This window comes from Onychomys torridus, chromosome 4 (assembly GCF_903995425.1).
Source record: "Onychomys torridus chromosome 4, mOncTor1.1, whole genome shotgun sequence".
NCBI classification, from domain to species: Eukaryota; Metazoa; Chordata; class Mammalia; order Rodentia; family Cricetidae; genus Onychomys; species Onychomys torridus.
In genome coordinates this window covers 135597625-135624519 of record NC_050446.1, presented here as the reverse complement: position 1 = coordinate 135624519, position 26895 = coordinate 135597625, and the positions used below count along the sequence as shown (strand labels likewise).

Genomic DNA, 26895 nt, shown 5'->3' with positions numbered 1-26895 from the left:
GCTGCCGCCGCCCGCTCGCCCTGGCCGCAGCCATTTTGGAGCGGCGCAGACAAAGGGCGAGCCCCGCAGCCGCCCGCCGCGACCCACCCAGGGACTTCGCCGCTGCCTGCTCTCCGGGACTCACAGCCATTCCCACCCGCGCTGGAGAAGTCGACCGACACCCAGCCGCTCGCCTGCTCCCCGGCCTCTGGCGCTCGCAGCCATTGGCCGCGTCTTTTAAGAGCCGGCCGTAGCCAATCAGAGGCCACAGGGGCGCGGGCGGGGGCGGTGCGTGCCAGGGCGCCTGCGCAGTACACCGCCCCTCCCCCGCCCCGCGCGCCGCGCCCCCGCCCGCCCCGCGCCCCGCCCCCCGCCCGCCCCGCGCCCCGCTGGAACCTCCTCCTGCCCAGGCGCGCTCGGCCGAGCGGCGGCGGCGGCGGCGGCGAGGAGGAAAGATGGCGGCGGGCTCGGATCTGCTGGACGAGGTCTTCTTCAACAGCGAGGTGGACGAGAAAGTGGTGAGCGATCTGGTGGGCTCGCTCGAGTCGCAGCTGGCGGCCAGCGCGGCCCACCACCACCACCTCGCGCCGCGCACGCCCGAGCTGCGGGCCGCGGCCGCCGGCGCGCTCGGGAACCATGTTGTGAGCGGCAGCCCGGCCGGAGCCGCGGGCGCAGGGCCGGCCGCCTCCGCCGAGGGCGCGCCCGCAGCGGCGCCGGAGCCGCCCCCCGCAGGTAGAGCGCGGCCGGCGGGTGGGGGCCCGCGGCACCCGGGCTCCAGCTCACCGCGCCGCTTGCTTGTCCCCGCAGGGCCCGCGCCGGCGCCCGCCAAGCTGAGGCCGCCGCCCGAGGCCAGCGCGGGGCCCTGCCCGGCCGCCGCCGCCACCGCCGCCGCCGCCGCCGCCGCCGCCGCGGGGCCCGATCCCGCCACCGCCGCCTCGCCCGCCGGCCCCGGCGCCTCCAAACCCGGCCCGCCTGGCCCGCCCGGCCCCGGCGCCGCGCAAACTTTGAATGGGAGCGCCGCGCCGCCCACCGCGCCGCACGCCGCACCTGCTGTCAGCCCGGTCAACAACGGGCCCGCGCCGCCGCCCGCCGCCGGCTCTGTCATCCAGGCGGCCCCCGCGCCCGCGCCCGCCGCGCCCTCGCCTCCCGCCGCGCCCGCGCCCGCCGCGCCCCCGCCGCCCGCGCCCCCAGCGCCCGCCGCGCCAGCCCGGCCGCCTGGGCACCCCGCCGCGCCCGCGCCCCCCGTGTCACCCGCCGCCGCCGCCGCCGCCGCCGCCGCCGCGCAGAACGGGGCCGCTCCTGCCCCCGCCACGGCCTCCGGGGGCGCCGCGGGGCTGGGCCAGCCGGGCGCGGGCGCGCTGGGGGCCAAGGCCGAGGCGCCCAAGCCCGTGCCCGTGCCCGGGACCGGGCCGGCGGCGGCGGCGGCGGCGGCGGCGGGGGTCGCGGGCGGGGGCGCGGCGGGTGGCGTGCTGCTCGGGCCCGCCATGCCGGGCGCGCTGCCGGTGCCTGCGCCCGGGACCCCCGCGGGGCTGGCAAAGGGCGCGGCCGCGGCGACCCCCAGCCTGCCTCGGACGCCGGCGGCCACCACCGGCGCTATCCGGGCCACGCTGACGCCCACCGTACTGGCCCCGCGCCTGCCGCAGCCGCCGCAGAACCCGACCAACATCCAGAACTTCCAGCTGCCCCCAGGTGAGTGGCAGCGCGCGGCGGGAGGCGAGGGCGGGTGTATCTGGCGGCCCAGTCGTTCCAGGAAGTTCTGGGCTGCGTCCTGGGGCCGTGCCCTAGCCGGCTGGCTTGCGAGGCCGAGGGGCGGCCTCTGCCCAGGTGACCTGCCAGTCTTGAGGGCTTCCCAGTGCTGGAGTGCCCAAAGCCCTCGGGGAACTCTGCTGCCCTGTTTCCTCGGGGGTGCCGTGGGCTACTACCGTGTGGCAGAGGGACCTCTCTCTGTCCTCCCTCAGGTGAGGTCAAGAGAGGGTGAACTCCTCCGGGGCAGGCTGATGAAGTCTGGGTGGAAGGCATGGGCTTCCTTTGCTGCCAGGGAGGCTGGCTGGGGACTCCATGCTAGGAGCAGAGAGTGGTTTAGTGGTTATAACCGGGCTCTGGGTGCTTTTGTTGTTGCCATCCCTGGAGGTCAGCAGGACGCTCAGTGCGCAGGGGTCTGCAGATGCTGGCGATCATGGTGATGTGGGTGCTCAGGCACAGAAACTGTCTCAGCGTTTGCAGGTTCCATACACTCTGGCTTTCCGATTCCTCAGGGCCCCATGGGTTCGATGAGTGGCTCCCTGCCCAGCTTGCAGACTGCTTTTGTTTGGGAATCCTCTGCAGGAGTGTTCCCACTGAACCCTGGGCTGGAGCGAAGCGAGCCCTGAGCGCTCCTCCTGTGTTACACAGTGACATGTGCAGCGGTAGTAGCAGCGCCGCCCGCCGCGGTGGCAGGTAGTAGAGAATTAGAAAACGTGCTGCCGCTGCTGTGTCCTCTCCTGTTTCGTGAAAAGTGCTTTGGGTCACTTTGAAAGAGGTGCAGCGTCTTCAGAATCGAGTTTTGTTGTGGAAGTCTGTGAGGATCAGGAAGGCTTATCACAGGTCCGCAGAGATATGGGACCTCGAAGTGTTTCTGAGGTTGCAGGGGCTCCCATGTTCTTGAGGAATAGCTCTGACATAGGACCTGGGGCTTCAATTGTCCCTTGCCACAGATTTGGGGTTTGCTACAAGGTGTGTGAATGAAGGTCTTGTTCATAATGTTCATTCTGACCTTTGGGTGGAAAATATGGCTGATGTTTATAGTTTAAGAGGCAGTTTGTGGTTGTAATCCATTATGTGAAATGCCATACTTTGTTTGTACTTTGTATCTTTGTATAGGAGTCCTTTTCAGGGGTTCTTCAACAGTGCCTTCCCCATGACAAGGATGTCCCCACGCTGCCCTTTTATCAGGAAAGCTGGCATGGTCAGGTGCCCATGGCATCCTTCCATAGCTATCTTGGCTTACCCTGATTCCTTTGCTTTTGAGCGATGTATAAGTGAAGCCCTTCTCCCTGGGAGAAGGAAGATGTTATTTGAAAAGGGCATTTGCTACTGTGTCCATCACAACTACCTTGGTTTCTTCCAGGTCAGGTTCAGGGTTGGTGTGTTTGAGCAGAAGGTAACTCCTTGGGGAAAAAATGTAAAGGTGCCCATTATTTGCACTTCTCTGCGTCAGTCTCCATGCTTGTGTTGGAGAGTAGAGAGCGCCTGTTGACACCTGGGTGGCAAACACCCAGAGCTCTGCTTCAAAGCTGCTGCATGCTTTCCGGAAAAGAGAAGGCTCATACCCATCTTCTGCACCCTCTGGCTTCTGTTGATCTTTTGATAAGGAATGCTGATTGATTACCCTTAGTTTAAAAACACCCAAAGCTAAACTAATGTTTGGTGGTTAAAACTACCACCAGTGCTAGGAAGCCAAGTCCACTCTAAACAGGACAGGGAGCCACAGTTAGAGGACACAAGCATTCTAGTTTGGACCTGTAACTGAGTGATCAGTCTTTTCCTAACTGATGTTCCTTCTGCTCTGACATCTTTCATAATAAAATAAATTTTAAAAAGTGAAAATAAGTTATAATAAAGCTCCTGTTTAGTCAATAGCAGCCTTACATGGTGAAGTGGAGAGATGGGAGGGCAGGTTTCAAAGCTACACATAGGTGTCAAGTGGAATAGCATGCCATTGGCAGTTGAATGGAGTGTGAAAGGGGCTGAGTCCCTCCCAGTGCCCTCTTGATAGAGGTCATGCTGGGAGAGGGGAGGGACACAGGTTTCAACCTGAGGTCTTTGAGGTCAAGTTTCATCTTCACAGTTCAGCGGGAACAACTACTACTACTACTACTACTACTACTACTACTACTACTACTTCTTTTTCTACCTCTTCTTCTTCTTCTTCTTCTTCTTCTTCTTCTTCTACCTCTTCCTCCTCCTCCTCCTCCTTCTTCTTCTTTTCTTTTTGGTTTTTTGAGACAGGGTTTCTCTGTGTAGTTTTGGTGGCTGTCCTGGATCTCGCTCTGTAGACCAGGCTGGCCTCGAACTCACAGAGATCTGCCTGCCTTTGCCTCAGTGCTGGGATTAAAGGCGTGTGCCACCAGATGCCTGGCTTCAGCAGGAACTTCTAATAAGCATGTTGAGCTTGTTTTTAACACACTGAGGCCCGATCTTCCTTGTCAGAATGGGTTTTTAAAGGGACTGGAATGTTACTGTGGCTGTGATTTGCTGGTTTGCCAGTGTCAGAGTCTAAGCTTGATGCATAGTGAGAGAGGTTTAGAGAGCTCCCAAGAGTGCTGGTTGGCTGGTGCACACCTCAGGATAGAGGCAAGTCACACGGTGGTTACAGTTGGAGAAGGAGCAGGTGAGAGGACCTCAGAATTAGTGTGTGCTTTGGTGTCTGTGAAAGATCTGGGTCGAGGATGCTGTCCTGCAGGCTATTTTTTGACATAGCAAATTAACATTTTCCTTGTGTGTGTCTGTTCATTGTACCTCTGTATTGCATTTGCTCTGAGGTTGCTCTGGAACTTGGCTAAAGCGTGGGTTCTTGGTCCAGGAGAGAACATTCCTTCTACTGGCCTGGATGCTGTGGCTCTGGCAAGGGCAGGTGTCGGGTGCTGGTTCCCACACGTGGTGGGTTGTTGGTTAGTGGAGAAGGGGAAGCCTGCTGCTGGCTGCCTGCACTTAAGCTTTCCTGAATTGATGGGCTGATTCTCAAGCTCTCACAGAGGGTGGAGAGCTGCCCATGGAGTTATGGAACTGGAGTTCTGAATGCCAACTTTGGCAACAGCAACCAAAAGGGACATTCTTGGAGTTTTAGCTTTTCTTACTTGAGGTCACAGTTGCTGTTTGTCTTATGGATCTTCAGTTTGTCTGACTAAAGTGACTTGACTGCTTTGTGAAGAGGAAATTCTATGAGAATGAGACATGGGCACAGCTGTTCTTTATATCTAGTTCCCTGATCCTTTCCTTGTTTCAAGGATGTTGCTGTAGAAGTGCAAAGTCTTTTTAAGGTTAGTTTTATTCAAGTGAAAATTTTTATCCAGGTGGACAAGAAGTTTGGGGCAGAGCTGTCTTGCTCTCAGTGATTATCACTGGTGGACCATGCTGGGGTGGCCACCACCCACTTATCCACATGCCACCTGTAGAGAGGACCTCACCAGGGGGCTTGTTTTAGGCCAAACCTAGTTTGCTGGAGGATCTGGGGGAAGAGGAGGAGGAGGAAGAGGAACATTTTGGTAACCATGAAGGATAGTGTGGAGCAGCTATGCTTCAAGAAGCACTCAGGCAGCTCCTCTGCACCTTGGAAGACTAGGGGTGTGTGTTTCCTTCTCTGTCCAATTCACTACTGGCCTGTCATTATCATCTTTGGGCATTGTGGTAATGGGATGGATGACGGGCATCTACAGGAGCCTGTGAACACTTAGGATGGTGGTCTCTAACTTCATGTTATATTTAGGAGAAGGCTCTGAGCTTGGGGATAACCATCTTACCAACTCTTCATGAGGCAGGGTTTCTTACTAGATTGTCTGGGACTCATTCTACAATGCATGTTGGCCTTGAACTTGAGGTCCTTCTGTCCCAGCTGCCTGAATACTACTGTATGCCACCATACTTGGCTTATTCTTTTCCAGGTACTTGCCCTTCCACTTTTAGGCAGAGCCCTGTATTCTAGGGCTGCTAGGAAAAGGAACTCCTGGCCTGGGTAGAGATGTGAATGATCCTGAAGGAAGCCAGGCCACTGGGAATGCTGGAGGAAGTTGCCTCTTAAACCTCTTCACAATTGCACCAGAGATGCCATTGGATCAGAAGCATGCCCACCTTACCTTACTCTGCCCTGAATGGAGTGGCTTAGTGGGTAGTGGGACTTGAGCACCTTTGAGGTGAAAAATGGAAGTCAGGGTGCTCTGGGGATGTTTTCAAAGTCTGCCTCTGTGTTAAATGTGCACTTTCCTCCATTTATGTTATAAATTTGGAAACAGCTTTTATAAATAGTAGGTCATATCTGAGCTGATCAAATCGTAATAGTTGTTTTTGCAATGTTGAAGCAAAGATGTAAAGCTCTGTAGAAACTTCCTGAAGTCTGAGGCAGTTTGTGGAGCTTGAAGAAGCGACTTAGCTCCTCCATGGACCTCTGCTTGCCTGGCCTGGGATTCAGCTGCTGTTTAGGACTCTCACTGACAGTCCTTTAACCAGGCCTCTGCTGGCAGTACAACTACAAATTTGTTCAGAAAAAGGGTGGGCCTTTTCATAGGAGGTCTGGGTACTATGGAGCTGGCAGCTTTGTACCTGCTGCTGGGGCCAGGGTTACCTAGGTGTTGGTGTGAACACAGTTTGGCCAGTTCTCTTAGAGCATCTTGCTTGGTAATGTTGCTCCTCCTGCAAGACAGGTCAGACACTGCAAGGTTGTGTCTAAGAATTAGGAGTTTTATATTTTATGGTAGGGCTGTGAAAGCTTTGGTTTTTATATTCTTTTGAATATTTATTTGCACCAAGGGTTTAAAGCTTAATCTGTAGGCAATAAGATTGCCCAATTAGGATCCACCCCTGCCCTGTTCTTTGGTCACTCTGCTGGCCCAAGCACCTTGGTGTTGCTATATGGGGGCCACAGAGCTAGATGCAGCCCTGCTGCTTGCTCCATGCTCAAGTCTGGTAGGAACCTTGGACAGGAGGAGCTGCTGGGAGCTTGGGCCCTTTTGCCACTCTGAGAGTCTGTGAAGCTAGGAAGAACTTCTTTCCTGAAGCTTTAAAAATGTTATTATTGTGTTTGTACTATGGTATGTGTGGGTGCATGTGCTACTGTAACACAAATTGCTAAATGGTCTTTTAATTAAAAAACAAAAACAAAAACAAACAAACAAACAAAAAAAACAAACCCTGGAGCCAAATATTGGGGTATATACTGAAAGATCAGAGAGATAAAGGAACAAACCACGTCTTACCTCTAGGACTCTTCAGCCTGAACAAGCCTCTAGCTGAAAGGGATGCCTCTGCCGAAAAACCTTTAGTTCTTGTCTCCTCACCCCTTATATACCTTTCTCCGCCCAGCCATCACTTCCCAGTGCTGGGGTTAAAGGTGTGCGCCACCACTGCCTGGCTCTGTTTCTCTCCTAGACTGAGTCAATCTCATGTAGTCCAGGGTGGCTTTGGGACTCACAGAAATCCAGACAGATCTCTGCCTCCCAAGTGCTATGATTAAAGGTGTGTGCCACCACTGCCTGGTCTCCATGTTTCATCTAGTAGTTTGTTCTGGTTTCTGATCGTCAGGTAAATTTTATTAGGGTACACAGTATATCACCACAATATATCAGCACACATGTGAAGAATAGATGCTAGTGTATAGTCATATCTGCCCTTCCTACTTTGCTGTGCGATTGGGGGATCAAACTTGGGGTGCTGGGCTTGCTTAGCATAGCAAGTGCTTTTACTCGCTGAACCATCTCTATAACCCCTTCCTGTGGTTTTTGAGGGAATGCATTGTGTGTGTGTGTGTGTGTGTGTGTGTGTGTGTGTGTGTGTTCGGTCTCTTTCTCTGTGTGTGGTAGGGTGGCTCTGAGGATGATACTTACCTGGTTTCTTTGGTTCCTAGACTTTTGTTTGTTTGTTTTCGAGACAAGCTTTCTCTGTGTAGCTCTGGCTGCCCTGGAACTTGTTTGCCTCGGACTCACAGAGATCTGCCTGTGTCTGACTCCCAAGTGCTGGCCACCAGACTTTTGAAGGGAGTAGTGTACCCACAACATCCAGCTGGAATCACTGCTTTGGAGGGACTTCTTGTGATAGACTGGGTGTCAGGCTTTAGAAAGAGATCTTAGTAGTGAGTCTGCTCTGTGGCTGTGAAGGGGTTTGAGGGTCCGAGGTCTAAGTTGATGCTGAGTGGATGAGCAGCCTGAAGAGCTGAGCCCTCCCTTTTGAGGGCTGCTGCCCAGAGCATCCTGCAGGGCTAAAGCTGGGGTGTGTGGCCCAGAGCAGCTAGAAGGCAGAGGTTGAGCATCTCTTGATCTGGCAGAACATTTTGGAGAAGGTGCTGGCAGGGGTGAAGGGTTTTTGGTTGGTGGTCTTTCATAGACACTGAAGGAGGGAGGGAAAGAGAGTCTAGTTCTTTTGCTTTCTGTGGTAAAATACATCCGGACAATGACTCAGGAGTCTTTTTTCCCCTCTGTGTATATTTGTTTGTTTGCATGTTTATACGTCCCCTCCCCCTAAAAATGGCGAAGTTTCTCACTGAACCTAGAGCTTGCTAATTTGGCCAGACTAGCAGACCAACAAAGCTCAGGGGTTCTCACCAGCTCTGGGTGCAGCTGGAGCTGCCATGCCCGATTTGTACTGGAGTGCTTTGGATTTAACTCAGGTCTCTGTGTTCACACAGCAAGCATTTTACTGACTGAACCATCTCATCCCCTTGCTTTTAAATTAACCCGTCCCTACTCTGTGAGTGTGTGTGTGCTCTCGCTTCCATTCTCATACCTTGGTGTAGAGGCCAGAGGTCATTTTGGGAGGCGTTTCTCAAGTGCTGACTGGAACTCAGCAAGTAGGATGGATTGGTTGGCCGGCAAAACCCTGAACTCCTGCTGTTGCTATCTAGTGCCAGGATTACAAGTGCATGCACAGCTGTCTTTTATGTGGGTGCTAGAGCGTGACTCAGATCCTCACCTTGTGCAGCAAACACTCACCAACTGAGTTATGCTCCAGCCCGCAGGGAAGGCCTGACTTCATGGTTGTTCCTATAATCCACCCGTCGGCCTTCTGGAGAGGAAGTTCAGCAGTCCCGGGGTGAGCCCACTTAGTGCCCAGATGAACCTTGTGAAATGATAAGAGTCCTGGCTCCTCAGCATTGTGGGAGTTATTTGAAAGGTGTTTAAAGAAAAGCCGTCCTGGCTGACTTTTTTTGACAGGGTCTTTCCATGTAGCCCAGGCTGTCTGGGAGCTTGCAGTCTTCTTGCCTTAGCTTCCCAAGTGCTGTGGTGATGGGTGTGTATCACCATATCGGGCTGTTTGTTTTACCCCCAGTGTGATGTTGTGGGTCACTAGTATTTTCCAGCCTGCTTTTTCAGACTATAGGCTTGTATTTACTATAGGAAGTTTTGAAAGTAATGGGAAGAAAATGAAGTCTCTTGCCATTGCCCCTTGCCCAGACTTTGCTGTCAGGGCTGACCATTTCTGCCTTTTCTTTTGGTATTTCTGATTTTCATAAAGTTAGAGCTACCCCCTGACCCTGCTGAGTGTGTGGGTAGCCTTGTCCTGCCTGTTTTCTGTGTTCTCCTGGCCCTGCACTCAGTCTATGAAGACCCTGTGCTGAAGTCCCCTTGCCCACCCTTACTTGGAGGTCTTCACATACACCTGAGCATCTCATGGGTTGAACATCTTCTAGGTCTTGATACAAAATGCTTTGCAGGGGGCCAGGGCAGTTTACACTTTTATAATCATCGTCAAAATATAACTTCTTGGGAATCAGTAACATCATATAGGATTTACATAGTTGTGTTTTGATGGTATGTCTCTGACTCAACTGGTATGGGTCTTGTTAGCGTGGATGGTGCCAGGGCAGTCTGGGTGATTTTACTTATGGCTCACTTTGCAGAACTGCATTTAAAAATACATGAGGAGCAGAGAGTATGCTGAGCTGGATGCCAAGGGCCTACCTTGGAGTCTCACAGCCAAAGATCCCTGCTCTTCTGGCATGGCTCCTGTGTGGGGCCAGGTAGTTGACAGGGATTTCAGAAGATATTTCTGGCTGTGATGTGTGTCTATGGCTGAGGGGCGGGGGGGATGTTAGGCAGGGAGGGCCTTCCTGGGAAGCCTGAGTGAAGAGAAGGGCCAGCCATACATAGTCTGTCCAGGGAAAGACTGTGGGGCAGGGGCAGGGGCAGGGGTGTGGCGAGAGGGGTAGTAGGAGGCAAGGCTGTGTTTGTTTGGTCTGGGGATTGAGGTTTTTCTCACCTGGGAGCCAGCCATTGAGGGTTTATGCGGGGCAGTGACAGAATCAAAATTGAGTTTGTGGTCACTTTTGTGTCCATGAGCTGTGGAATACAAAGGTGCTGGGGGCTGGGGCAGAGGCAGGGCAGAGGTGTGGTATGATGTGGACATTAATGGGGCTTGCTCGTGGCCTCAACTCTGGGGATTAGTTAGAAGGCCTTGTCAGTGAGTCTGATATGGTGGTCATGCTCTGGTGTATGCCCTCTGAGTGGAGTTGTGCAGGGCTTGGGGTATGGGTTTGATGCGTTATTTCTGGGTGGGAACATTGGATAGTAATAAAGCAAGAGTTAATAATAAAGTAAGGATTTGAAAATCAGAGTATTTGATGGTCCTTATGGTCATGGCTGGAAGAGCTGTGGGCTCCTCCTTCCAGGCATGCCCTCCACTTGGAGGCAATGGCCTGCTCCTGGAATGGGCTGTGGAGTCCCTCAAGCCTGGCAGTGTCTTGGAGGAAGGCCTTCTGGCAGGAGTGAAGAACCACCAACTCTCAGGAAAGAAGACAGTGTAGCCACCTGCTGGGACCTAGTTTGGTATGGGGACCAGTGCTTGGTGTTTGTCCCCATGACTGGGCTCTGCAATACTGTACGTGGGGCTCAGGCCCAGCCACGCTGCCAGGTGTGTCTGTTGCCTCAGCCTCCATGCTGTGTGCTGTTGTGTAGACTTTGAGTCTGTGGCCTGACTGAGCCTTGAAAGTCCCATAATAGCAATCTTCCCACTGTGAAGGTAGTGAGTAAGCAGGAAAATGGTCTGCCAGGGACCCATGGCCACTTCAAGGAGACTTGGTACTTCAATGTGTTGGCAGCTCTTGGGGGCCTGCGTGTGGCTTACTTTGAAGTCTGCTTGTGTGTTTTACACGTGTGTGCAAGAAGTGGGCTTCTATAGGGAACATACGGTAATGTCTGCTTGGGGAAAGTGCTCACTGTGTCTAAGGGGTTAGGGAGCCTGTTTGGTGCAGACTGAGAGTGTGTTCTGTGGCTTTGACTTGTGCCATTCTGTGAGGGCCCTGGTGGGCTCAATTCCACAAGGTTCTTTTGACTTGAGCTCCTACCTTTAGCTGATGCCTCCTGGCCAATGCCTGTGCTTGCTGTAAGTTATCGTAGCCCTGCCAGCTGAAAGGGCAGCAGGCAGTGGGCAGAGGCTTCCCTTTGTCCACAGGTCTTGTCCCAGAAGTGACACAGTTCTCTTTGCCTAATTCTTCTAGCTAGGAAAATTTGGTAATTGGCTGTTTCTAACTGCAAAGAATGTTGGGGAGTTGAACCTGTGCAATGAGAAGGGAAAGGGAGGTTTGAGGGACAAGGAGCAGGTCCTTGGATGTGGCTAAGCAGGCAAGAGGAATGGTGTGGTAAGGCTCAGCAACAATTTCAGATTCGCTGTGTTGGAGGCGGAACTACAATGTCACTACATTTGGACGCTATTACCCAGGATGCATTTCTCTAGAGCATCAGTAGATATGGGCTTCATTTCCCAGGATGCCTTTCTCCACAGCATCATGATATTTTGGACTCCATTTCCCAGGTGTCCTGTGTGGGCTGCATGTGAGGAGCAGAACTCTTAAGGACTGAAGAGCAGTTTACTAATAGACTCTATCCTCTCCTCCCTGAGGCACTTTGTCAGCTGCATTCCATACAGGACACTCCACAGAGTTTCTCTGCAGCTTCTGACAAGTGGGTGGGACCACTTTGGTGCCACTTCAGGATGAATTTAGCACTGAGGGACTTGTTCATAGGGTGTGTGTGAAGCTTTAGTGTGTGAGCCTTTAGTAAGGCTCTGGTCCTGTGAGGAGCAGTAGGGAATTCCTCACCAGGAGCTCATTATACTATATGGTTTCTTGCATCTCTTGGCCTCTGGCCTCTGACCTCTGACCTCTGTCTCCTGGTGCAGTGGCCTTACCAGTCTAAACTGGCTCTAGGACAGGAAGTAGTTTAACTTTTCCCTCCTGGATCCTGTGCTATGGCTCTGTTGCCACAATGTTTGTAAATCACTGTCTGGGAGCCGTTTGAGGGTCTTCGCCTAGAGCTGAAGAGAGAGATGGCCATCTCTTTGATTTGGGGGATGTGTTGTAGGCCACACTCAACTCTGTTGGGTCCCTGAGGCTTGGTTGGGGTTCGTGCTATCTCAGCATCGTGGCTTTGAGAACCCTAGCTTCCAGCATGATTTCCCCCAGAATCCTGGCACCATTGTCCTATGACTTTCTCACCCCAGACCTGGTTCCTGGGCTGGGAAGACCACCCTGAGAAAGAAGGGTTCTACCTTTTCTTGTCTACCTGTGATCATGATGTGCATCTGTTGTGCATGGGACATGTGTAGTACTGGGACTTGTATGAACACTATTCTCAGGTGACAGAAATGCACTTGGAGCAGGCTTGGTGGCACAGTCTGTAATCCCAACTACTTGGAAGGCTGATGTGGAAGGATCACAAGTTCAAGGCCAGTCTGAGCTGTAGCAGGAGGTTCAGGATGAGACCCTGACTGAAAATGCAAAGCAAAAAGAGGGCTAGGGCACAGCTTTTGGGCCTCTGCCTTGTGTGTGCAAGGCCCTGGTTTCATTCCCTGGCAGGGGCCTGAAAAAGACAAAAAAGGTGTCCTCGTGTTGGCATAGGCAGGCTGTGGTCCCACTTGTTGTGGTGGTTTCTGTGAACAGTGTTGTACCTGCTGATGTGCAGACTTGTCACAGGCAGCACTTCCAGGGTGATGGGCATGAGGTCACTCACACTGCTCCGTCATCTTCCTCTAGTTTTCTTGAGGAGACCTGGAGCTCTTGCTGTGACTTTTAACAGTTTCTCTTTGGTGGCCTGCTTTGTTGATGCCCTGGTTCTAGCTGCCTCAGCACTGGTAGGTGATTGTGCAGCAGCCTTGGCAGGTACAGTTCCAGGCCTGGTGACAGTGTGCGATTACAGGTATCAGTGTCTCCCCCTTGTGTCTCCCTCCCCACTGTTGGGACAGCCCTTTAGATGCTCTTTGAGCATAAGGTATTCTTTCTCTGTCAGGTGCCGGGTCCACGAGGAAGCTCTGAGAGTTCTATGCTGCCTTTGGAGTAAAAGTTAGATTGTCTGAGCAGCCTGACCCTGAGGTCAGCTTTGTGGGTGACAGCCAAGACCTTTTCCCACGGCAGAGCTTTGCGCTTCCCTCACTGTCCCTGGGTCTGTTTATCACTATGGGCTACGAGGCCCAGCTGAGCAGAGTCCCTGTGGGGTACTATGCCCACATGTGCATTGCTCAAGCAAGCCCACACTACTGGGGCATCCTGTTGGCTCAGTACTGGTCTTGCTGAGCAAGAGTACCCATGAGCTCTTACACCTTCAGCATCTGGTGTGAGGTCCCATGTGGCTGAGATGTCCCAGGTGGGATTCAGTCTCTACGATGTGGTATAGAGCATGAGGTATGTGCTTTTGGATCTCAAATGTGTAGCTCTGAGTTGCTTACAGTTCCTGTTATTTGCCTGGCTGGCTTTCATTGATGTCATTTCACACTCGAATCAGAACCTGCCTGCTATCCTGTAGGAAGCCACACCTGAGCCAGCACACCAGGTGACCATGCATTGCACTTCTTGTCCTGGCCTGCCCTTCAGGACATTCCTAGTCATGGGTACTTCATCTTATGTTGGTATTGTAGAGTTCTCTCTTACCAGTGGCTTTGGGAGACTCCTGTGGCTGGTCTGCTTATTGCCAGAGCTTTGCTTTTGTTGATGTCTCACTGGCTATAGTCTCCATGGCCGTGTGATGTCTCCTGTATGTGGATACCACAGTTTCTTCTGTCATGGCCATTTGTGTTTTTGTCTGTGGGCTTTGCTGTGTGATGAGTGATGGGTAAGTATGGCAGAGTGGCAGCCTCGTAGCTTGGGTATTGTCAAATTGTCTTTTATGTGTCTAGTTGTTTCTGTCCAGCAGCAAAGGTGGCCCTGCTGAGAACAGACTGTTTATTTACTGCTGGGAGTGCAGGTTTTGAATATCCAGATACCAGGTGAATTAGTGCAGGGGCAGGGTTTTCCAAAAGATGCTGATTTTTTTTTTTGGTGGGGGGGGGGGGGGGGGGTGAGGTTTTAAGACAGAGTTGCTCTGTGTTGCCCTGGCTGTCCTAGAACTCACTTTGTAGACCAGGCTGGCCTCAAATTCACAGACATACACCTGCTTCTGCCTCCTAAGTGCCGAGTTTAAAGGTGTGTGCCATCACCGCCCAGTGGTCTCATCTTTCTAATGTGTGATATCTGAGGTGATCAGGTATGAGGGTGTGGAGTGGAGAGCCAGCCAGACTCCTCATGTGAGTACTGTTCTTGTGGCTGTAGTGATCACTAAGTGTGTGTACAGGAAGACTGAGCCAGATAGTGATAGAGCCAGGGCAGTCAGATGTTCGGCATAGTCACTGGCACAGTGGTGGAAGTTGCTTGGTAGGTAGTCCAGCTTGGACTGTCTCGTTGTAGATGTGCTTTTCAGCACAGAAGAACTTCTTGAACACTGGGGGGCCCCTGACTACTAAGATTTGGGCCTCTATCCTGTGGCTTTGTGGGGCCAGTGTCTGTGTCTTGGTTCCAGGCCAATAGGTTCAAGAGTTCTTAGCAGGAGTATTCTTTGTTTGTTTGTTTTTTGTTTTTTTGAGACAGGGTTTCTCTGTGTAGCTTTGGTACCTGTCTTGGATCTCACTCTGTAGATCAGGCTGGCCTTGAACTCACAGAGATCCACCGGGCTTTGCCTCCCGAATGCTGGGATTACAGGCCACCACTGCCTGGCACAGCAGGAGTATTCTTGAGAGTGACTGACAGGCATCTACAGAGGAACCCTGTAGTATCAGCCTTAGGCTGGACAGTTTCTCACCCACCAGGAGCTTTTGTAAGTGTGAAAGGAGGGCACAGGTTAGCTGAGCTGGACACATGCCAGCTGGGGTGTCGTGGGAAGGACGGGCCAGACCACCTTGTCTTGTCATGGACACACAGCCAGGGCCCTTAAAGAGCCTAGGAAAGGCCTCTTAATAGGTCAGCCACCATGCTTCCTCCTCCAGCTACTCTCCATGGCCCCCATGGAGGATGTGAGGATGATATGTGGCTGTGTGTGGAGAGGGTACCAGTGCTCTGGCTTGCTCATTTCTGGCATGGTCTCCATGGCGGTTCCTCTTTTTTGAGACTCTTCTCCCTGGCTCCAGAGAAGTCTCTTATTCTCAAATGTCTGTTACTTGTTCTGATGTTTTCTCCCCCAGCCTGAGTCATCTAGCTGAGATCCTCCCCACCTGAATCCTTCCTCTGGGTCTTCCCTGCTTGATTCTCTTCACCTAGATACTCCTTCCTGGATCTGGATCCTCCCAACCTGCTCTCTTGGGTCCTTCCTTCAGGGTTCTCCTTCCTGTACTAGAAAGGTTTCATGGTACAGTGGGAAGGATTGCAGAATTGCCTGCTGGGAAGACAAGAGGCAGGACCAAGACGGGACTGAGAAGCTCAGGTTAGCAGTAAGAGGGCTCTGTGGGACCTGTGAGGTCTAGGTCACTGGCACTGGAGTACATGACATGGCATATGGCAGGAAGGGAACACAGCTGGGAGAATGGGTGACTCTAGGAGGACCACGGACAGCTCACAGAGGTCCGTTGTGATTGCTGCTGCGCACTGCCACCAAATGAGCAAATGAGTGTGTGGTTTCCTTTTGAAGTTACTTTATGTTTGTGACCACACTCAGGGTGCAACCCAGTCTTCATGTGACATAAGGGCTCAGCTGTGTCTTCTCAGTGGGTAAGTTGTACTCAGGTGACTGGACAGAACACATGAGGTGGCTGTGGGCAGATGGGCAAGTGGCTGACTAAGCAACATTCCACTTTTGGTGATGTGGAGGTCGATGGCTGTAGCCCTCAAATGGAGCCACATAGGTTTACGGGAAAGTTGTGATGTTGGGCTGTAGTTAAAAATTGTGCAGGCACAGTGAAAGACTGAGGAGGGTACATGCAGGAGCATTTAAAATCCTTGGACATGTGCGGGAGGTACAGTAGAACAGTTCTGACGCCACAGAGGAGAAAGGAGGAGGCTCTAGTGGTCTTGCCTTGCTGGTGAGGGCAGAGAATGCCCAGGAAGCCACTATTGCCCACAAGGCAGATAGATGTTCAGATTCATTTCTCAGGTGGTTGATGGCAGTCACGGAAGATGGTGTATAGGACATTGTGTATGGAGATGCCACAGTACAAAATGGGGGTCTTTGGATGGTGCTGACTGTTAGGTGAGGGGGTGTGGAGCCAGGAGTGGTCCCACAGTAAGCCTGAAAACTGTGTGATACAGGAGAGAGGTGTCCTTAAATGGGATGTGGCTTCCAAATAAAGACCTTGGAAGATGACATCCTAGAGCAGGTCTCGCCAGAGTGGATGGGCCTCTGTGGGAGAAGCAGGGTCTTGTCGGGGGAGTGGTCGGGTTCAGGGCTAATGTTGGAGGGGTCTGTTGGTGGCACCTCAGTGGGTTTGTCTTACAGGGCCACAGGGGCTCAGTTTCATAGGCAGGGTCCTGTCCAAGCCCTCTCCTAGCCATACGAGAAAGGTTTCTAGGACATTGGCAAGCACATCTAAAGTTCATGAGGAGCTGTGCATGAGCCCAGGGGTTTGAAAGTAATTTTGTGCCACATCCGAACCTTTCTGTTGGTGCTGAGGCAAGCAGGTGCTGAGCTGCTCAGGTAAGGAGCACAGCTGAGGAAGGTGCTCTGGACCCGGGCACTGCAGGGTGCTTCGGTCACCGATGGCCAGCAGAGGCGATTTGCAGTTGGATGAAACCCTCTCAAGTTACAGCTCCTGGTGAGCACAGACACTTTGTGTGTTGGTGGGGGCAGTGAACCTGGGAGGAAGGGGGCCTGAAGCAGCCCTTGATGAGAGACTCCCTTGGAGCACAATCACCAGTGGAGCCCCCTCTGTCTTTCTGTTCTCAGAGGAATTTCAGGTACTTATAAAATCGGTTGTTGGCTTCTGTGATTGTGCCATTTTGGTGTAACTGAAATTTGGTGTTCTGCACATGTGGAAACCAGGACGACCTTTATTTAACATGGCAGAGCCTGGTTGTTCACAAGTGGACTGAAGCACCTTTGGTTTGTGGCAGGAGCTGTGAGTTGTTGGAGGACAGAGGGCCTGCCTGTCATTGTCTTGGGTAAGTGTCCTTTCTGCTAGAGTTGGCCCTGTAGTGCAGGACACCTGAGTGTGACCTTCCTATTTGGACTGAAGGAGGAAGTACAGTGAGCCTTCTCCCTCAAGGGTTAGCTGGCCTCCCCCCTCCTAGTGCCTTTGAGGTAGACCTTGGTTATATTCCCAGAGGAAGAGGTTTCTAGAAGGATGCACTTGGAAGGATGCAGTGCAGAGGGTGGTGTGGACCTCAGGGGCACATGGAGACTCTTAGGAATATGCAGGAAAGTACTGCTGTGTCTTCTGAGCTGAGGAACGGCCTTAGGACAAAGTAACATCAGAAATGGGAAAGATCAGTAAGTTTGACTTCAAAATGAAAAGAAAGCAAGGTGGGTGCATAGGTTAGAGCGCTTTACAAAGGGCTCCTATGGTTTAGTGTGATGGTGAAAAGCGGCTCTTATGCAAAAGTAAGTGCAGAGACATTTTCATCATCCTATCTAGCACATGTGTAGTGGTGATCCCAGGTCCTGCACAGTGTTAGAGATCAGGAGAATAAAGGTGAGGACTGAGTGCCTGTTTACCATACCCAACAGTTTACTCTATGTGTGATTCCTGTGGAAATAAGTGGGGTTAGTGCTTATCACCATACTTCACTTCTTGTGCCACTCATGTAAGAATGAGTGGGCCTGTACCCAGCAGCACCAGGGACCATGTTCTGACAAATGCAGCTGCATGAGTGGCCTAAAAGTACTCTGTAAGATAAACCAGACATTGCATTATGGGATTCTGTTTGTATGGGATTCTAGAAAAAGCTGAACCTGGGGACTGGTGTAGTTCAGTGGTAGCTTTTTGGTTGGCATGTGCCAGCTCTGGGTTCAGTTCTTAACACTGTAAACCCTGTCCCTCAAACAACAAAATCTAAAATAAACTGTGGTGGAAGTGGTTGTTTAGAGCAGGGAGGTTGCAATGTGGCTCTGGAACATTTGTAGTATATGGCAGTGTCTACAATCTGATGGTCCATTGCTGCACATTCTTTCCTACATCATTAGATTATACCCTTAAGATGGTGAGTTTTATTTTTATGAGCTGTATTTCAGTGAAGTTGCAGGAAAGTTCACGGTGCTGTCTTTTCCTCCTTGGTGCTGTGTACTATTGCAAGATCAGGAGAGGTGTTTGCATCTGGAACCATGTTTGGGGATCTCATCTATTTGGGTAGAATCTCAGCAACCTGCTGCCTGTGAGAGTAGGGTGCCACGGGGCTAAGGTTGGGCCAGCAGCTTAGGGCTCAATTGAAATAGCCTCATCCATTGCTGTTGGGCTGATGCTGTCTGTGGATTTTGTCCTTGTTTTTACAAGGATAGTGTTGTGTGCTTTGAAGAGTTGAAGGAGTCTTGTTGTGGAGAGGAGTTACATGGATTAGCAGGTTTCCATCTTTGTTTCATCTAGCAGAAGTGTTTGTCTTTCACACTCAGGTTTGATTTCTCCTTGGCCTCCCTGGTTCCAATAGTGGCTATTATATGATTTCTACATAGCTCACACTTGGAAGCAGAGTGTGTGTGTGTGTGTGTGTGTGTGTGTGTGTGTGTGTGTGTGTGTGTGCGCGCTCTGCAGAGGAGTCTAGAGGCTGGGGTGTTGGTCTCTAGGAGGCTGTAGCACCTATGTACAGTGGTGATGTGGCAGGGAAATGCAGATCAGTTGCATGCAGTCCAGCATTGCCTATTTAGGTTTTGGACATGCAGCCTCTACCAGAGGTCCTTTTGAATTGTCCCATCTTCTTTTACACAAGAAGCCCTGGATTTGACGCGGTCCATGTATGTACTTATCTGACTTAACTTATTAGACACACGCATGTGAGGCTCTGAAGTTCTTATGACAGAGCCAGACTAGGTGAGGCTTCTTTGCAGGTCTTGAGGATGTGTATCAGAGGCCCCCTGTCTTCTGCATGCTGTGTCTAGTCTGATGCACCAATGTTAGTCTGATTTAGTTTGGCTTGATTTCAATTTTAATTTATTCGTTGTTTGTTCTCATTTTATGTACTAGATTTGTAAAACACATGGGGCAGAAGGGAGTTTCTGAGACGCACTTTGATCTCTGCCCCTTCATCTCTTTCTTGCTCCCCAGGATGAGTATTTATTTTTATTTTTGGTAAAATAAAAATTTCTTTTTCTTTTCTTTGTTTTGTTTTTGTTTTTTGGTTTTTTTTTTTTTTTTTTTTTTTGGTTTTTGAGACAGGGTTTCTCTGTGTAGCTTTGCGCCTTTCCTGGAACTTGCTTTGGATACCAGGTTGGCCTTGAACTCACAGAGATCCACCTGCCTCCTGAGTGCTGGGATTAAAGGCGTGCGCCGCTGCTGCCGCCACCACCACCCAGCGTATTTTTGGTAATTTCCAAGCCACCCCTTAGTGTTTCTTTGTAAAAACAAGCAAGTGTATATGCACCTGCCTGCATACACAATGCACACAAACATGTGCAAATGTGCAACCATTTACTCTTTTTTGTTTGCTTTAATTTTATTTTTGAGAAGGGATCTTGCTCTGTAGCTCAGGCTGGCTTTGAACTCTCTGCTTCTGCTGGAATTGCAGATGTGCCCCATGGTGCCTAGTTTTGTGTTCTTTCTCTGTCTTCCTGATACCAAATAAACTGACTTGTACCTCGATGTTTTTCTTAATAGTTACAGTTTAGAGATCATTTTTGTCAACATTCTTGCTCTTCTTAAGATTTGCTTATTTTTGCTCTTTGTACATGAGTATTTTGTCTGCATGTATGACTGTGCACCACATGTATGCAGTGCCCTGGGATGCCCAGAAGAGGGCCTTGGATTCTCTGGAACTGGAGTTATCCTAGAACCAGTGTCCTCTGGAAGGGCAGCCAGTACTCTTAACTGTTGAGACATTTCTCTAGCCCTGACATTTTCTTTTAATCGTGATACTATAAAAATTTATATCTAATACACTTAGAAAAAAATTGCTTTCAGTCGTGATGTCTTTCTGTATAATTCAGGCACTAAAACTTAAGACATAATTTCAGAAGGAAATAGTTCAAAAACACAGTACATTTTCCTCTGTAATAAGTGTGTAGTAAGTCGGCTAGTTCTGCCTGGGTGAATCTGAGAGTGGCCATGATGTCCTTCCAGGCAGCGTGGTGGTCTTTCTTTGGCAGAAGTGTGGGTGGTGGTGGGTCCCTCCTTTCTGTCTTCCTGTTCAGTCACCATGCTGGTTAGTTTTGTCAACTTAGCAAAAACTAGTCATCTGGGAAGAGGGGACCTCACTTGAAGAGTTACTGCAATCAGATTGGCTAATAGACAAGTTTGTGGAACTTTTTTTTTTTTTTTGATTAATGATTGATAATGGGAGAACCCAGCCCACTGTGGGCATTGCTACCTGGGGTAGGTAGTCCTTGCTTATGTTAAGAAGCAGACTGACTAGGCCATGGAGAACAAGCTAGTAAGCATTGTTTTTCCATGGTCTCTGCTTCACATCCTGTCTCATTCCTGCTTTGAGTTTTTTGCTCTGACTTCCCCCAGTGATGGAGTGTGACCTGGTATATGTAAGCCACATAAATCCTTCTCTCTCTTTAGCTGGTTTTTGTCAATATTTTGTCATAGCAACAGAAGCCAAACTAGGACAGCCGCTCTGTACTTGTGGGCAGGTGACATGGTACCTGGGAGTTTAGGGGGTAGGGGTGTGTAAGGTCTTGCTTTGTAGCCCAGGCAGGCCTTAAAACTCATAATTCTCCTGTCTCAGTTTCCTGAGTGCTGGGTCTGTAGATATGTGCTACTGCACCAGCTAGATGCCTTTTATTTTGAGACAGAGTCTTACTTTGTTATTTCTGGCTGCCCTAGAACTTGATATGTAGTAGACCAGGCTGGCCTTGAACTCACAGACATGCACCTGCCTCTTCCTTCTAAGTGCCAGGATTAAAAGGCATGGTCCAGCCTGGCTTTCTTTTTAATGCTGATGATGGAACCTAAGGCCATGTGTGTGATAGGTAAGTATTCTACCATTGAGCTGTGTCCCCCAGGCTGAGGTTCCCCTTTAAATACAGGCATGTAAACATAAAATTTTTTTGAGGGTCGTACTTTACACACATCATGCCCTCATTTCAGACATACAGATTATTTTGAGAAACAAGTGTCTGTATAACCACTGACCAGTCAAGACACAAAGTTTCTCATGGTCCAAGCCCCTCCACTGCCCATCCTTCATGCTGGACCTCAGCTGCCACCCTTAGCAGCTTGCCATTCTCAGGCTGAGCTCAGGCAGACGATCCTACAGAACGAGTGACCTTGTCTGCTCTCTTCACTCTATGTATTGTTGGTAGCTTGCTGTTGTGTGTACTGAGTAGCTTTCCATGTGCAGATATGTGCTGTCTGTCCATTCAACAGTGAGGAGGGCTTCGGAGTTGCTTCTATCTAGCATTTGGCTGTTATGAACTAAACTTCTAGAAACATTTGTGTCTGAAGCTTGTATTCAAAGCCATTCTTTCCTCTAAGGTAACACTGGGAGTAGACTGGCAAGTCTTATGGAGTTTCTGATCCATCTTGGTAATTCCTAGGACATCTGTGTATCTATCTGAGTCCATAACTCCACATCCTCACCTGCTTTCTACCTCAGCTCTTCCCACAGTGGAGTAGCCTCTTATTGTTTTAAAGTCATTCTTTTTTTTTTTTTTTTAAAGATTTATTTCATTATGTATACAGTGTTTTGCCTGCATGTGTGCCTGCAGGTCAGAAGAGGGTGCCAGATCTCATTACAGATGGCTGTGAGCCACCATGTGATTGCTGGGAATTGAACTCAGGAACTCTGGAAGAACAGCCAGTATTCTTAATCGCTGAGCCATCTCTCCAGCCCCAAATCATTCTTTTTTTTAATTGAGGCATAATGATATTCAGGGACACTATTTTAAGTGTATGGTTCTCTGAGTTGTAATGAACTCAGTTGCAGGTAGGGAAGTGACTGTGGCCTCAGGTCACCTTACTGCTACGGTGAGCAGCTTTTCTTCCCCTGGCTGCCTTTGAGACTGTGTTGGCCTTCCTGGTCCACATAGGAGTGGACATACAGCATTTGTCTTCCACTTCTGACAAGACCTTGAGTTTTTCCCAGTTGGTGTGAGTGCCAATAGTTGATCCCTTATGTTGGTGTCCTGGGGACCACAGCTCTTTACCTGCCCGTCAGTCAGTGAATGTGTATATAGTTTTAGTGTGTTGGTCGTGGTTCCCTAGAGGAACAGGACTGATAAAATGAAACATGTATATATATATATGAAATGTAATATATATATTTATGTAATATATATTTACACACACACACACATATATGAGTGGTTTATAGACTGTCTCCTGATGGACAGGCCAAGAACCCATGTGTTGTTCAGTCCATGATGCTGGCTGTCTTAGCAGTCCTAGTCTGGTGCTGGGGTCCCAGGTAATTCCTAGAGAGCTGCTGATCTTTGGTGTTGGAATCCTGAAGAAGTAGGTTCTAATACCAGGGAAGGAGTGCCTCAGCAACAGGGTAGAAGAACTTGCCAGTGAGGGTGAGTACAAGCAGGCAAACACAAAAGCTTCCTTTTTCCATGCCCTTTTATGTAGGCTGCCACCAGAAGGAGTGGGTTTTCTCACCTCAAATGAGCTAATCAAGGAAATCCCTCATAGGTTTGCCCAGCTGCTTGGGTTTTAGTTGATTCCAGATGTGGTCAAGTTTCCAACCAAGATTGGCCATCATATCTAGCTTTCTTCTCTCAAGAACATTCCCTGTAGATCTTTTAGTAGACATGGTCTCCTTTTCTTGGGCTGCCACCTGGAGAAGAATCAGGAGTGCGTTAAGGAGTGCATATTTAGCCATTTAAGAGGCCTCGGTTGTTGGAGGAGATCTGGACCTCTCCCAGCTGGGTGTGGCTAGACCTTCTCATCCTTGTGAGAGATTGGAAAGGCCCTCTGATGTCAGGCCCCAGTGGGCATGTAATGACTGAGGCATGGGGTATATTTTCATGTGCTTGACACATACAAATCTTTTGTGGAATATTGGTTCAAAGCTTTGGCCTCTGTTTTTAAAAATGTGCTTGTTGGATTTAGTAAGAGTCTTTCAGATGTACTATAAACCAAGTCTTGTCAGGTAAAATGTTTTTTTTTTTTTTAAATTTTTTTATTTTTATTTATTTATTTTTTAAGCAGTACTTCCTCTTAGCCTGTATTTCCTCTGTACTTCACATATGCCTCAGAGTATATGTTTCCATCCAGTTTCCTGATTTCTTCTTTCCAAGTTGGTTATATCTTAGCAGTTTGTGCCTAATTCAAAGTACAGATTTCTTTTGAGTTTTCTTTTATAATGTCTTTTGGCTTTCCCAGGATCTGGTTTGAAAGAATTTTGTTAGAGTTGTAAGGTTGGGTTGCACTTTCTGCATAGTATGTCTGCTTCCAGCCGGATGTGTGGAGAATGGCTTCCTCCAGTTGATGGCCCCCTACAGAGGGGGATACTTTTAGTTTTGTTTTGTTTTCTCGAGACAGGGTTTCTCTGTGCAACTGTCATGGCTATCCTGGAACTCACTTTGTAGACCAGGCTGGCCTTGAACTCAGATCTTCCTGCATCTGCCTCCTGAGTGCTGGGATTAAAGCTGTGCACCACTACTGCCCAGCTGAGGGGGATACTTCTTTCCAGGACCCTGCGCCCTCATTGCTCTGCTTTTCTAAGACTGTGTGGGGCTATTCTGGTTCTTTGCCCCCATGTAAGTTTTAAAACTAATTGGTTTTTGCAAATTCGTCTTCTGATAGATTGCTCAGGGCTCAGTTGCACCTTTAGATCAGTTTGATGATAATTAGTATCTTAATATTGAATCTTCTGATCCATGAGCATGGATCTTCACGAACACTTATCTCCATCTATTTGGGTCTTACAAAGGCCAAGCGTGGCTCTACTGGGTTACATAACAAGTTTGAGGTCAGCCTGGACTGTATCACAAGTGAAAATGAAACAAATCTCTCTCAGCATTCTTCTGTAGTTTTCAGTGTTTCTTAACATTTTGTTTAATCTATTTATGTATTCATACTTTATGCAGTATACACAGTACTTTTTAAAAATGTCAATATCTAGTTATTTGTTTCTAATACTTAGAAACATCACTTTTAAAACCATCTTCTATACTGTGCCCTTTTAGAAATCATTTGTTAATTTTTTTCTAAAGTTATTTTTATTTTATATGTATGAGTGTTTTGCCTGCATACATGTTTGTGCACCACTTTGTAGCTGGTGCCCACTGAAGCCAGAAGAGGGCATTGGATCACTTGGAATGGAGTTATAGACAGCTGTGAGCTGTCTGATGTGGCTTCTGGGAATAGAACCCAGGTGCTCTGCAGCCATTTTTCCCAGCCTGTTTGTTAATTTTTTACATCTTTACTTTGTAGAGTTTTAGTTTTTCTTTAGAGACCAGCACATTGTGGTGATAGAGGCTCCATTCTATCCATTCCTGTTTTCACTTTGCTGCTCTGGCTAGCACCTTCAGCATGGCAGGGACTGGTCACAGGACTCTTTAGCATCATTTCTGGCCAGTCTTTGCTCTAATTCTCTTGTGGCACCCCTTTCTCATTATTCCTCAGCTATTCCACTTGTAGGCTATTTGGTCTGCTGTGATAAAAAACACCACGGGCAAGGGTGGGAGGCTTATCAGCAACAGACTTACCTTTGCGTCATGGGCTCTGGAACTCTGAGACCAGGGTTCCAGCAGATGGTGTGTGTGTTGAGGGCCCACTGCCTGGTGCACAGGACCTTTTCACTGTCTCCTGGTTTGGTTTGAAGAAGAGGACCAGGGGTTCTTTTAAGAACTTGAATCTTATTCATGAGGCTCCAGCCTGTGACCTGGTTACCTTCTAACACGTCACCTTGAGAGTCAGGCTCTGTGGTCGTTTTCTATTTGTTTGCCGAGTGGCAGGTCTTCCCTTAACTGGGTAAAGTAGAGTTTGTCAGAATGACTTTTCGTTTTTCGTCTGCTTTGTGGTGAGCTGTGTTCATTTAAATTTGAAACTAAACCATGGTGCTCTCTGTTTCAAACCCCACCTGGTCATGAAGTGACTGACCTATGACTTCTGACCTCTTGTGTGTGAGTCTAGGAGCTGTTGGCTTGTCTCTTTCTGTCTCTCAGGGTTTTTGCCTGCGGTTCATGTGAATGGTGCCAGTTGTTTCAGTCTGTGGCCTCCCTCCTCTCAGCACTTAGAGCATAGCCAGACTTCGGAGTTCTTCAATTTCCTGCTGCTTGTGGGAGTCCTTCTGGGAAGTGGCTTGTATCTTTCTGCTTGGTTTTCAAACAATTTCTTCATTTCTGCCTGGTTATTCTGTCTTCAGCTTATGTCTGATCCACTTACCCACCCACCCACTCATTCATTCATTCATTCAAACCACCACCCCCTCCACACCTTCCATTCCTTTCTTCCATCTTTCCTTGGGTCTTCCTTAGCCCTGATGGTCTTGAACTCATAATGGAGCTAACCATGACCTTGAACTTTCTGATCTTCCTGTCTACCTCCCTCATGCAATGATTAAGGATGCATGCCACCATGTCATTTCCCTCACATTTCTTGTTATATTTTTCTGATGAACAGGCATTCCTGATTTTAATGTTTTTGAATTTACCAATCTTTCCCCTGTGGTAAACACTTTTTGGAGAGATCTGTAAGTTCTTTCTAATGCCCAAGGTCATGGGGATCTTCTGTGTTTTCTACAAGATTTTAGGTTTTTTTTTTTTTTTTTTGTGTTGTTTTTTGAGACAGGGTTTCTTTGTGTAGCCTTTCCTGGAGCTCACTTGGTAGCCCAGGCTGGCCTCCAACTCACAGACATCTGCCTGACTCTGCCTCCCGAGTGCTGGGATTAAAGGTGTGTGCCACCACCGCCCGGCAAGATTTTAGTTTTTGCTTCTACTTTTAAGCCTTCAGTCTTTCTGGAGTTGGAGTCGTGTTTTCTGTGTTGGGTCTCAGGTTGCATGCTTCGAGGTGCAGTGTGTTGTCCTGACCCGCCTTCCTCCTGTGCTCTTCTCTTTGTTGTGGAGGTGCATCTGGCTCTGAGTGCTCCCTTTACTTGTCTGTCCACTCATGGCAGATTGTTCTCTGTTTTGTTTCAGACAGGGTTTCTCTGTGTAATAGCCCTGGCTGTCTTGGAACTTGCTTTGTAGACCAGACTGGCCTCGAACTCACAGAGGTCCGCCTGCCTCTGACTCCTGAGTGCTGGGATTAAATGCATGTGCCACCACTGCCTGACTGTCAGCTTGTTCTTAAGGGGCAAAGTTCTGTATTGGCTGCATATTGCCTAAGGTTGGTGTTAGGTCCATTATTTGCTCCTCCTGCCCTTGGGCTTTAGAGATAACTCCTTAAAGGACTGAACAGTTGGAATTTTGTGTATGAACTGGACAGTTTGGAGGAATAAACCACCCATTGAACAATGTTGCCAACCTGTCTGTGAGTAAGCATGGGCAGTCACTCAATATAGATCTCGTGCAATGTCTTCCAAATAAGTTTTATACTTCCAGATTAATCTTGCATATATTTTGCTAAGTTTTATTCTGGAGCACTGTCAAGTTTATGGCTTCCTTAGTGTTAACACCCCCCCCCCCCCAGTGGTGGGAATTGAATCCAGGGCCCCATGTGTGCCAGGCAAGTGCTCTACCACCAAGCTATACCCTTCAGCCTTTAATAGTATTTTCCATACCCTCAATTGTATGTAGTTGGAGCCTTCTCTCCAGCCCCCGCCAAGCCCTGTTAGTCCAACAACCCACTTATAAAACGAACACACAGACGCTTATATTATTTAGAAACTGTATGGCCATGGCAGGCTTCTTGTTATCTGCTTCTATCTTAAATTAACCCATTTCTATTAATCTATACTTTGCCACG

The 26895-nt window shown here is 49.5% G+C and overlaps 1 protein-coding gene across 1 annotated transcript in view; it reads left to right on the top strand.

The window, feature by feature from the left end:
* The first annotated feature begins 364 nt into the window (after positions 1-364).
* The window catches only part of Taf4 (TATA-box binding protein associated factor 4), a 76985-nt gene continuing 50454 nt past the window's right edge, over positions 365-26895 (top strand). Inside the window, exon 1 of the mRNA XM_036184423.1 lies at positions 365-1668. Coding sequence (XP_036040316.1) covers positions 435-1668 — 1234 coding nt within the window. The 5' untranslated portion in view covers positions 365-434. The remainder of the gene's footprint in view (positions 1669-26895) is intronic.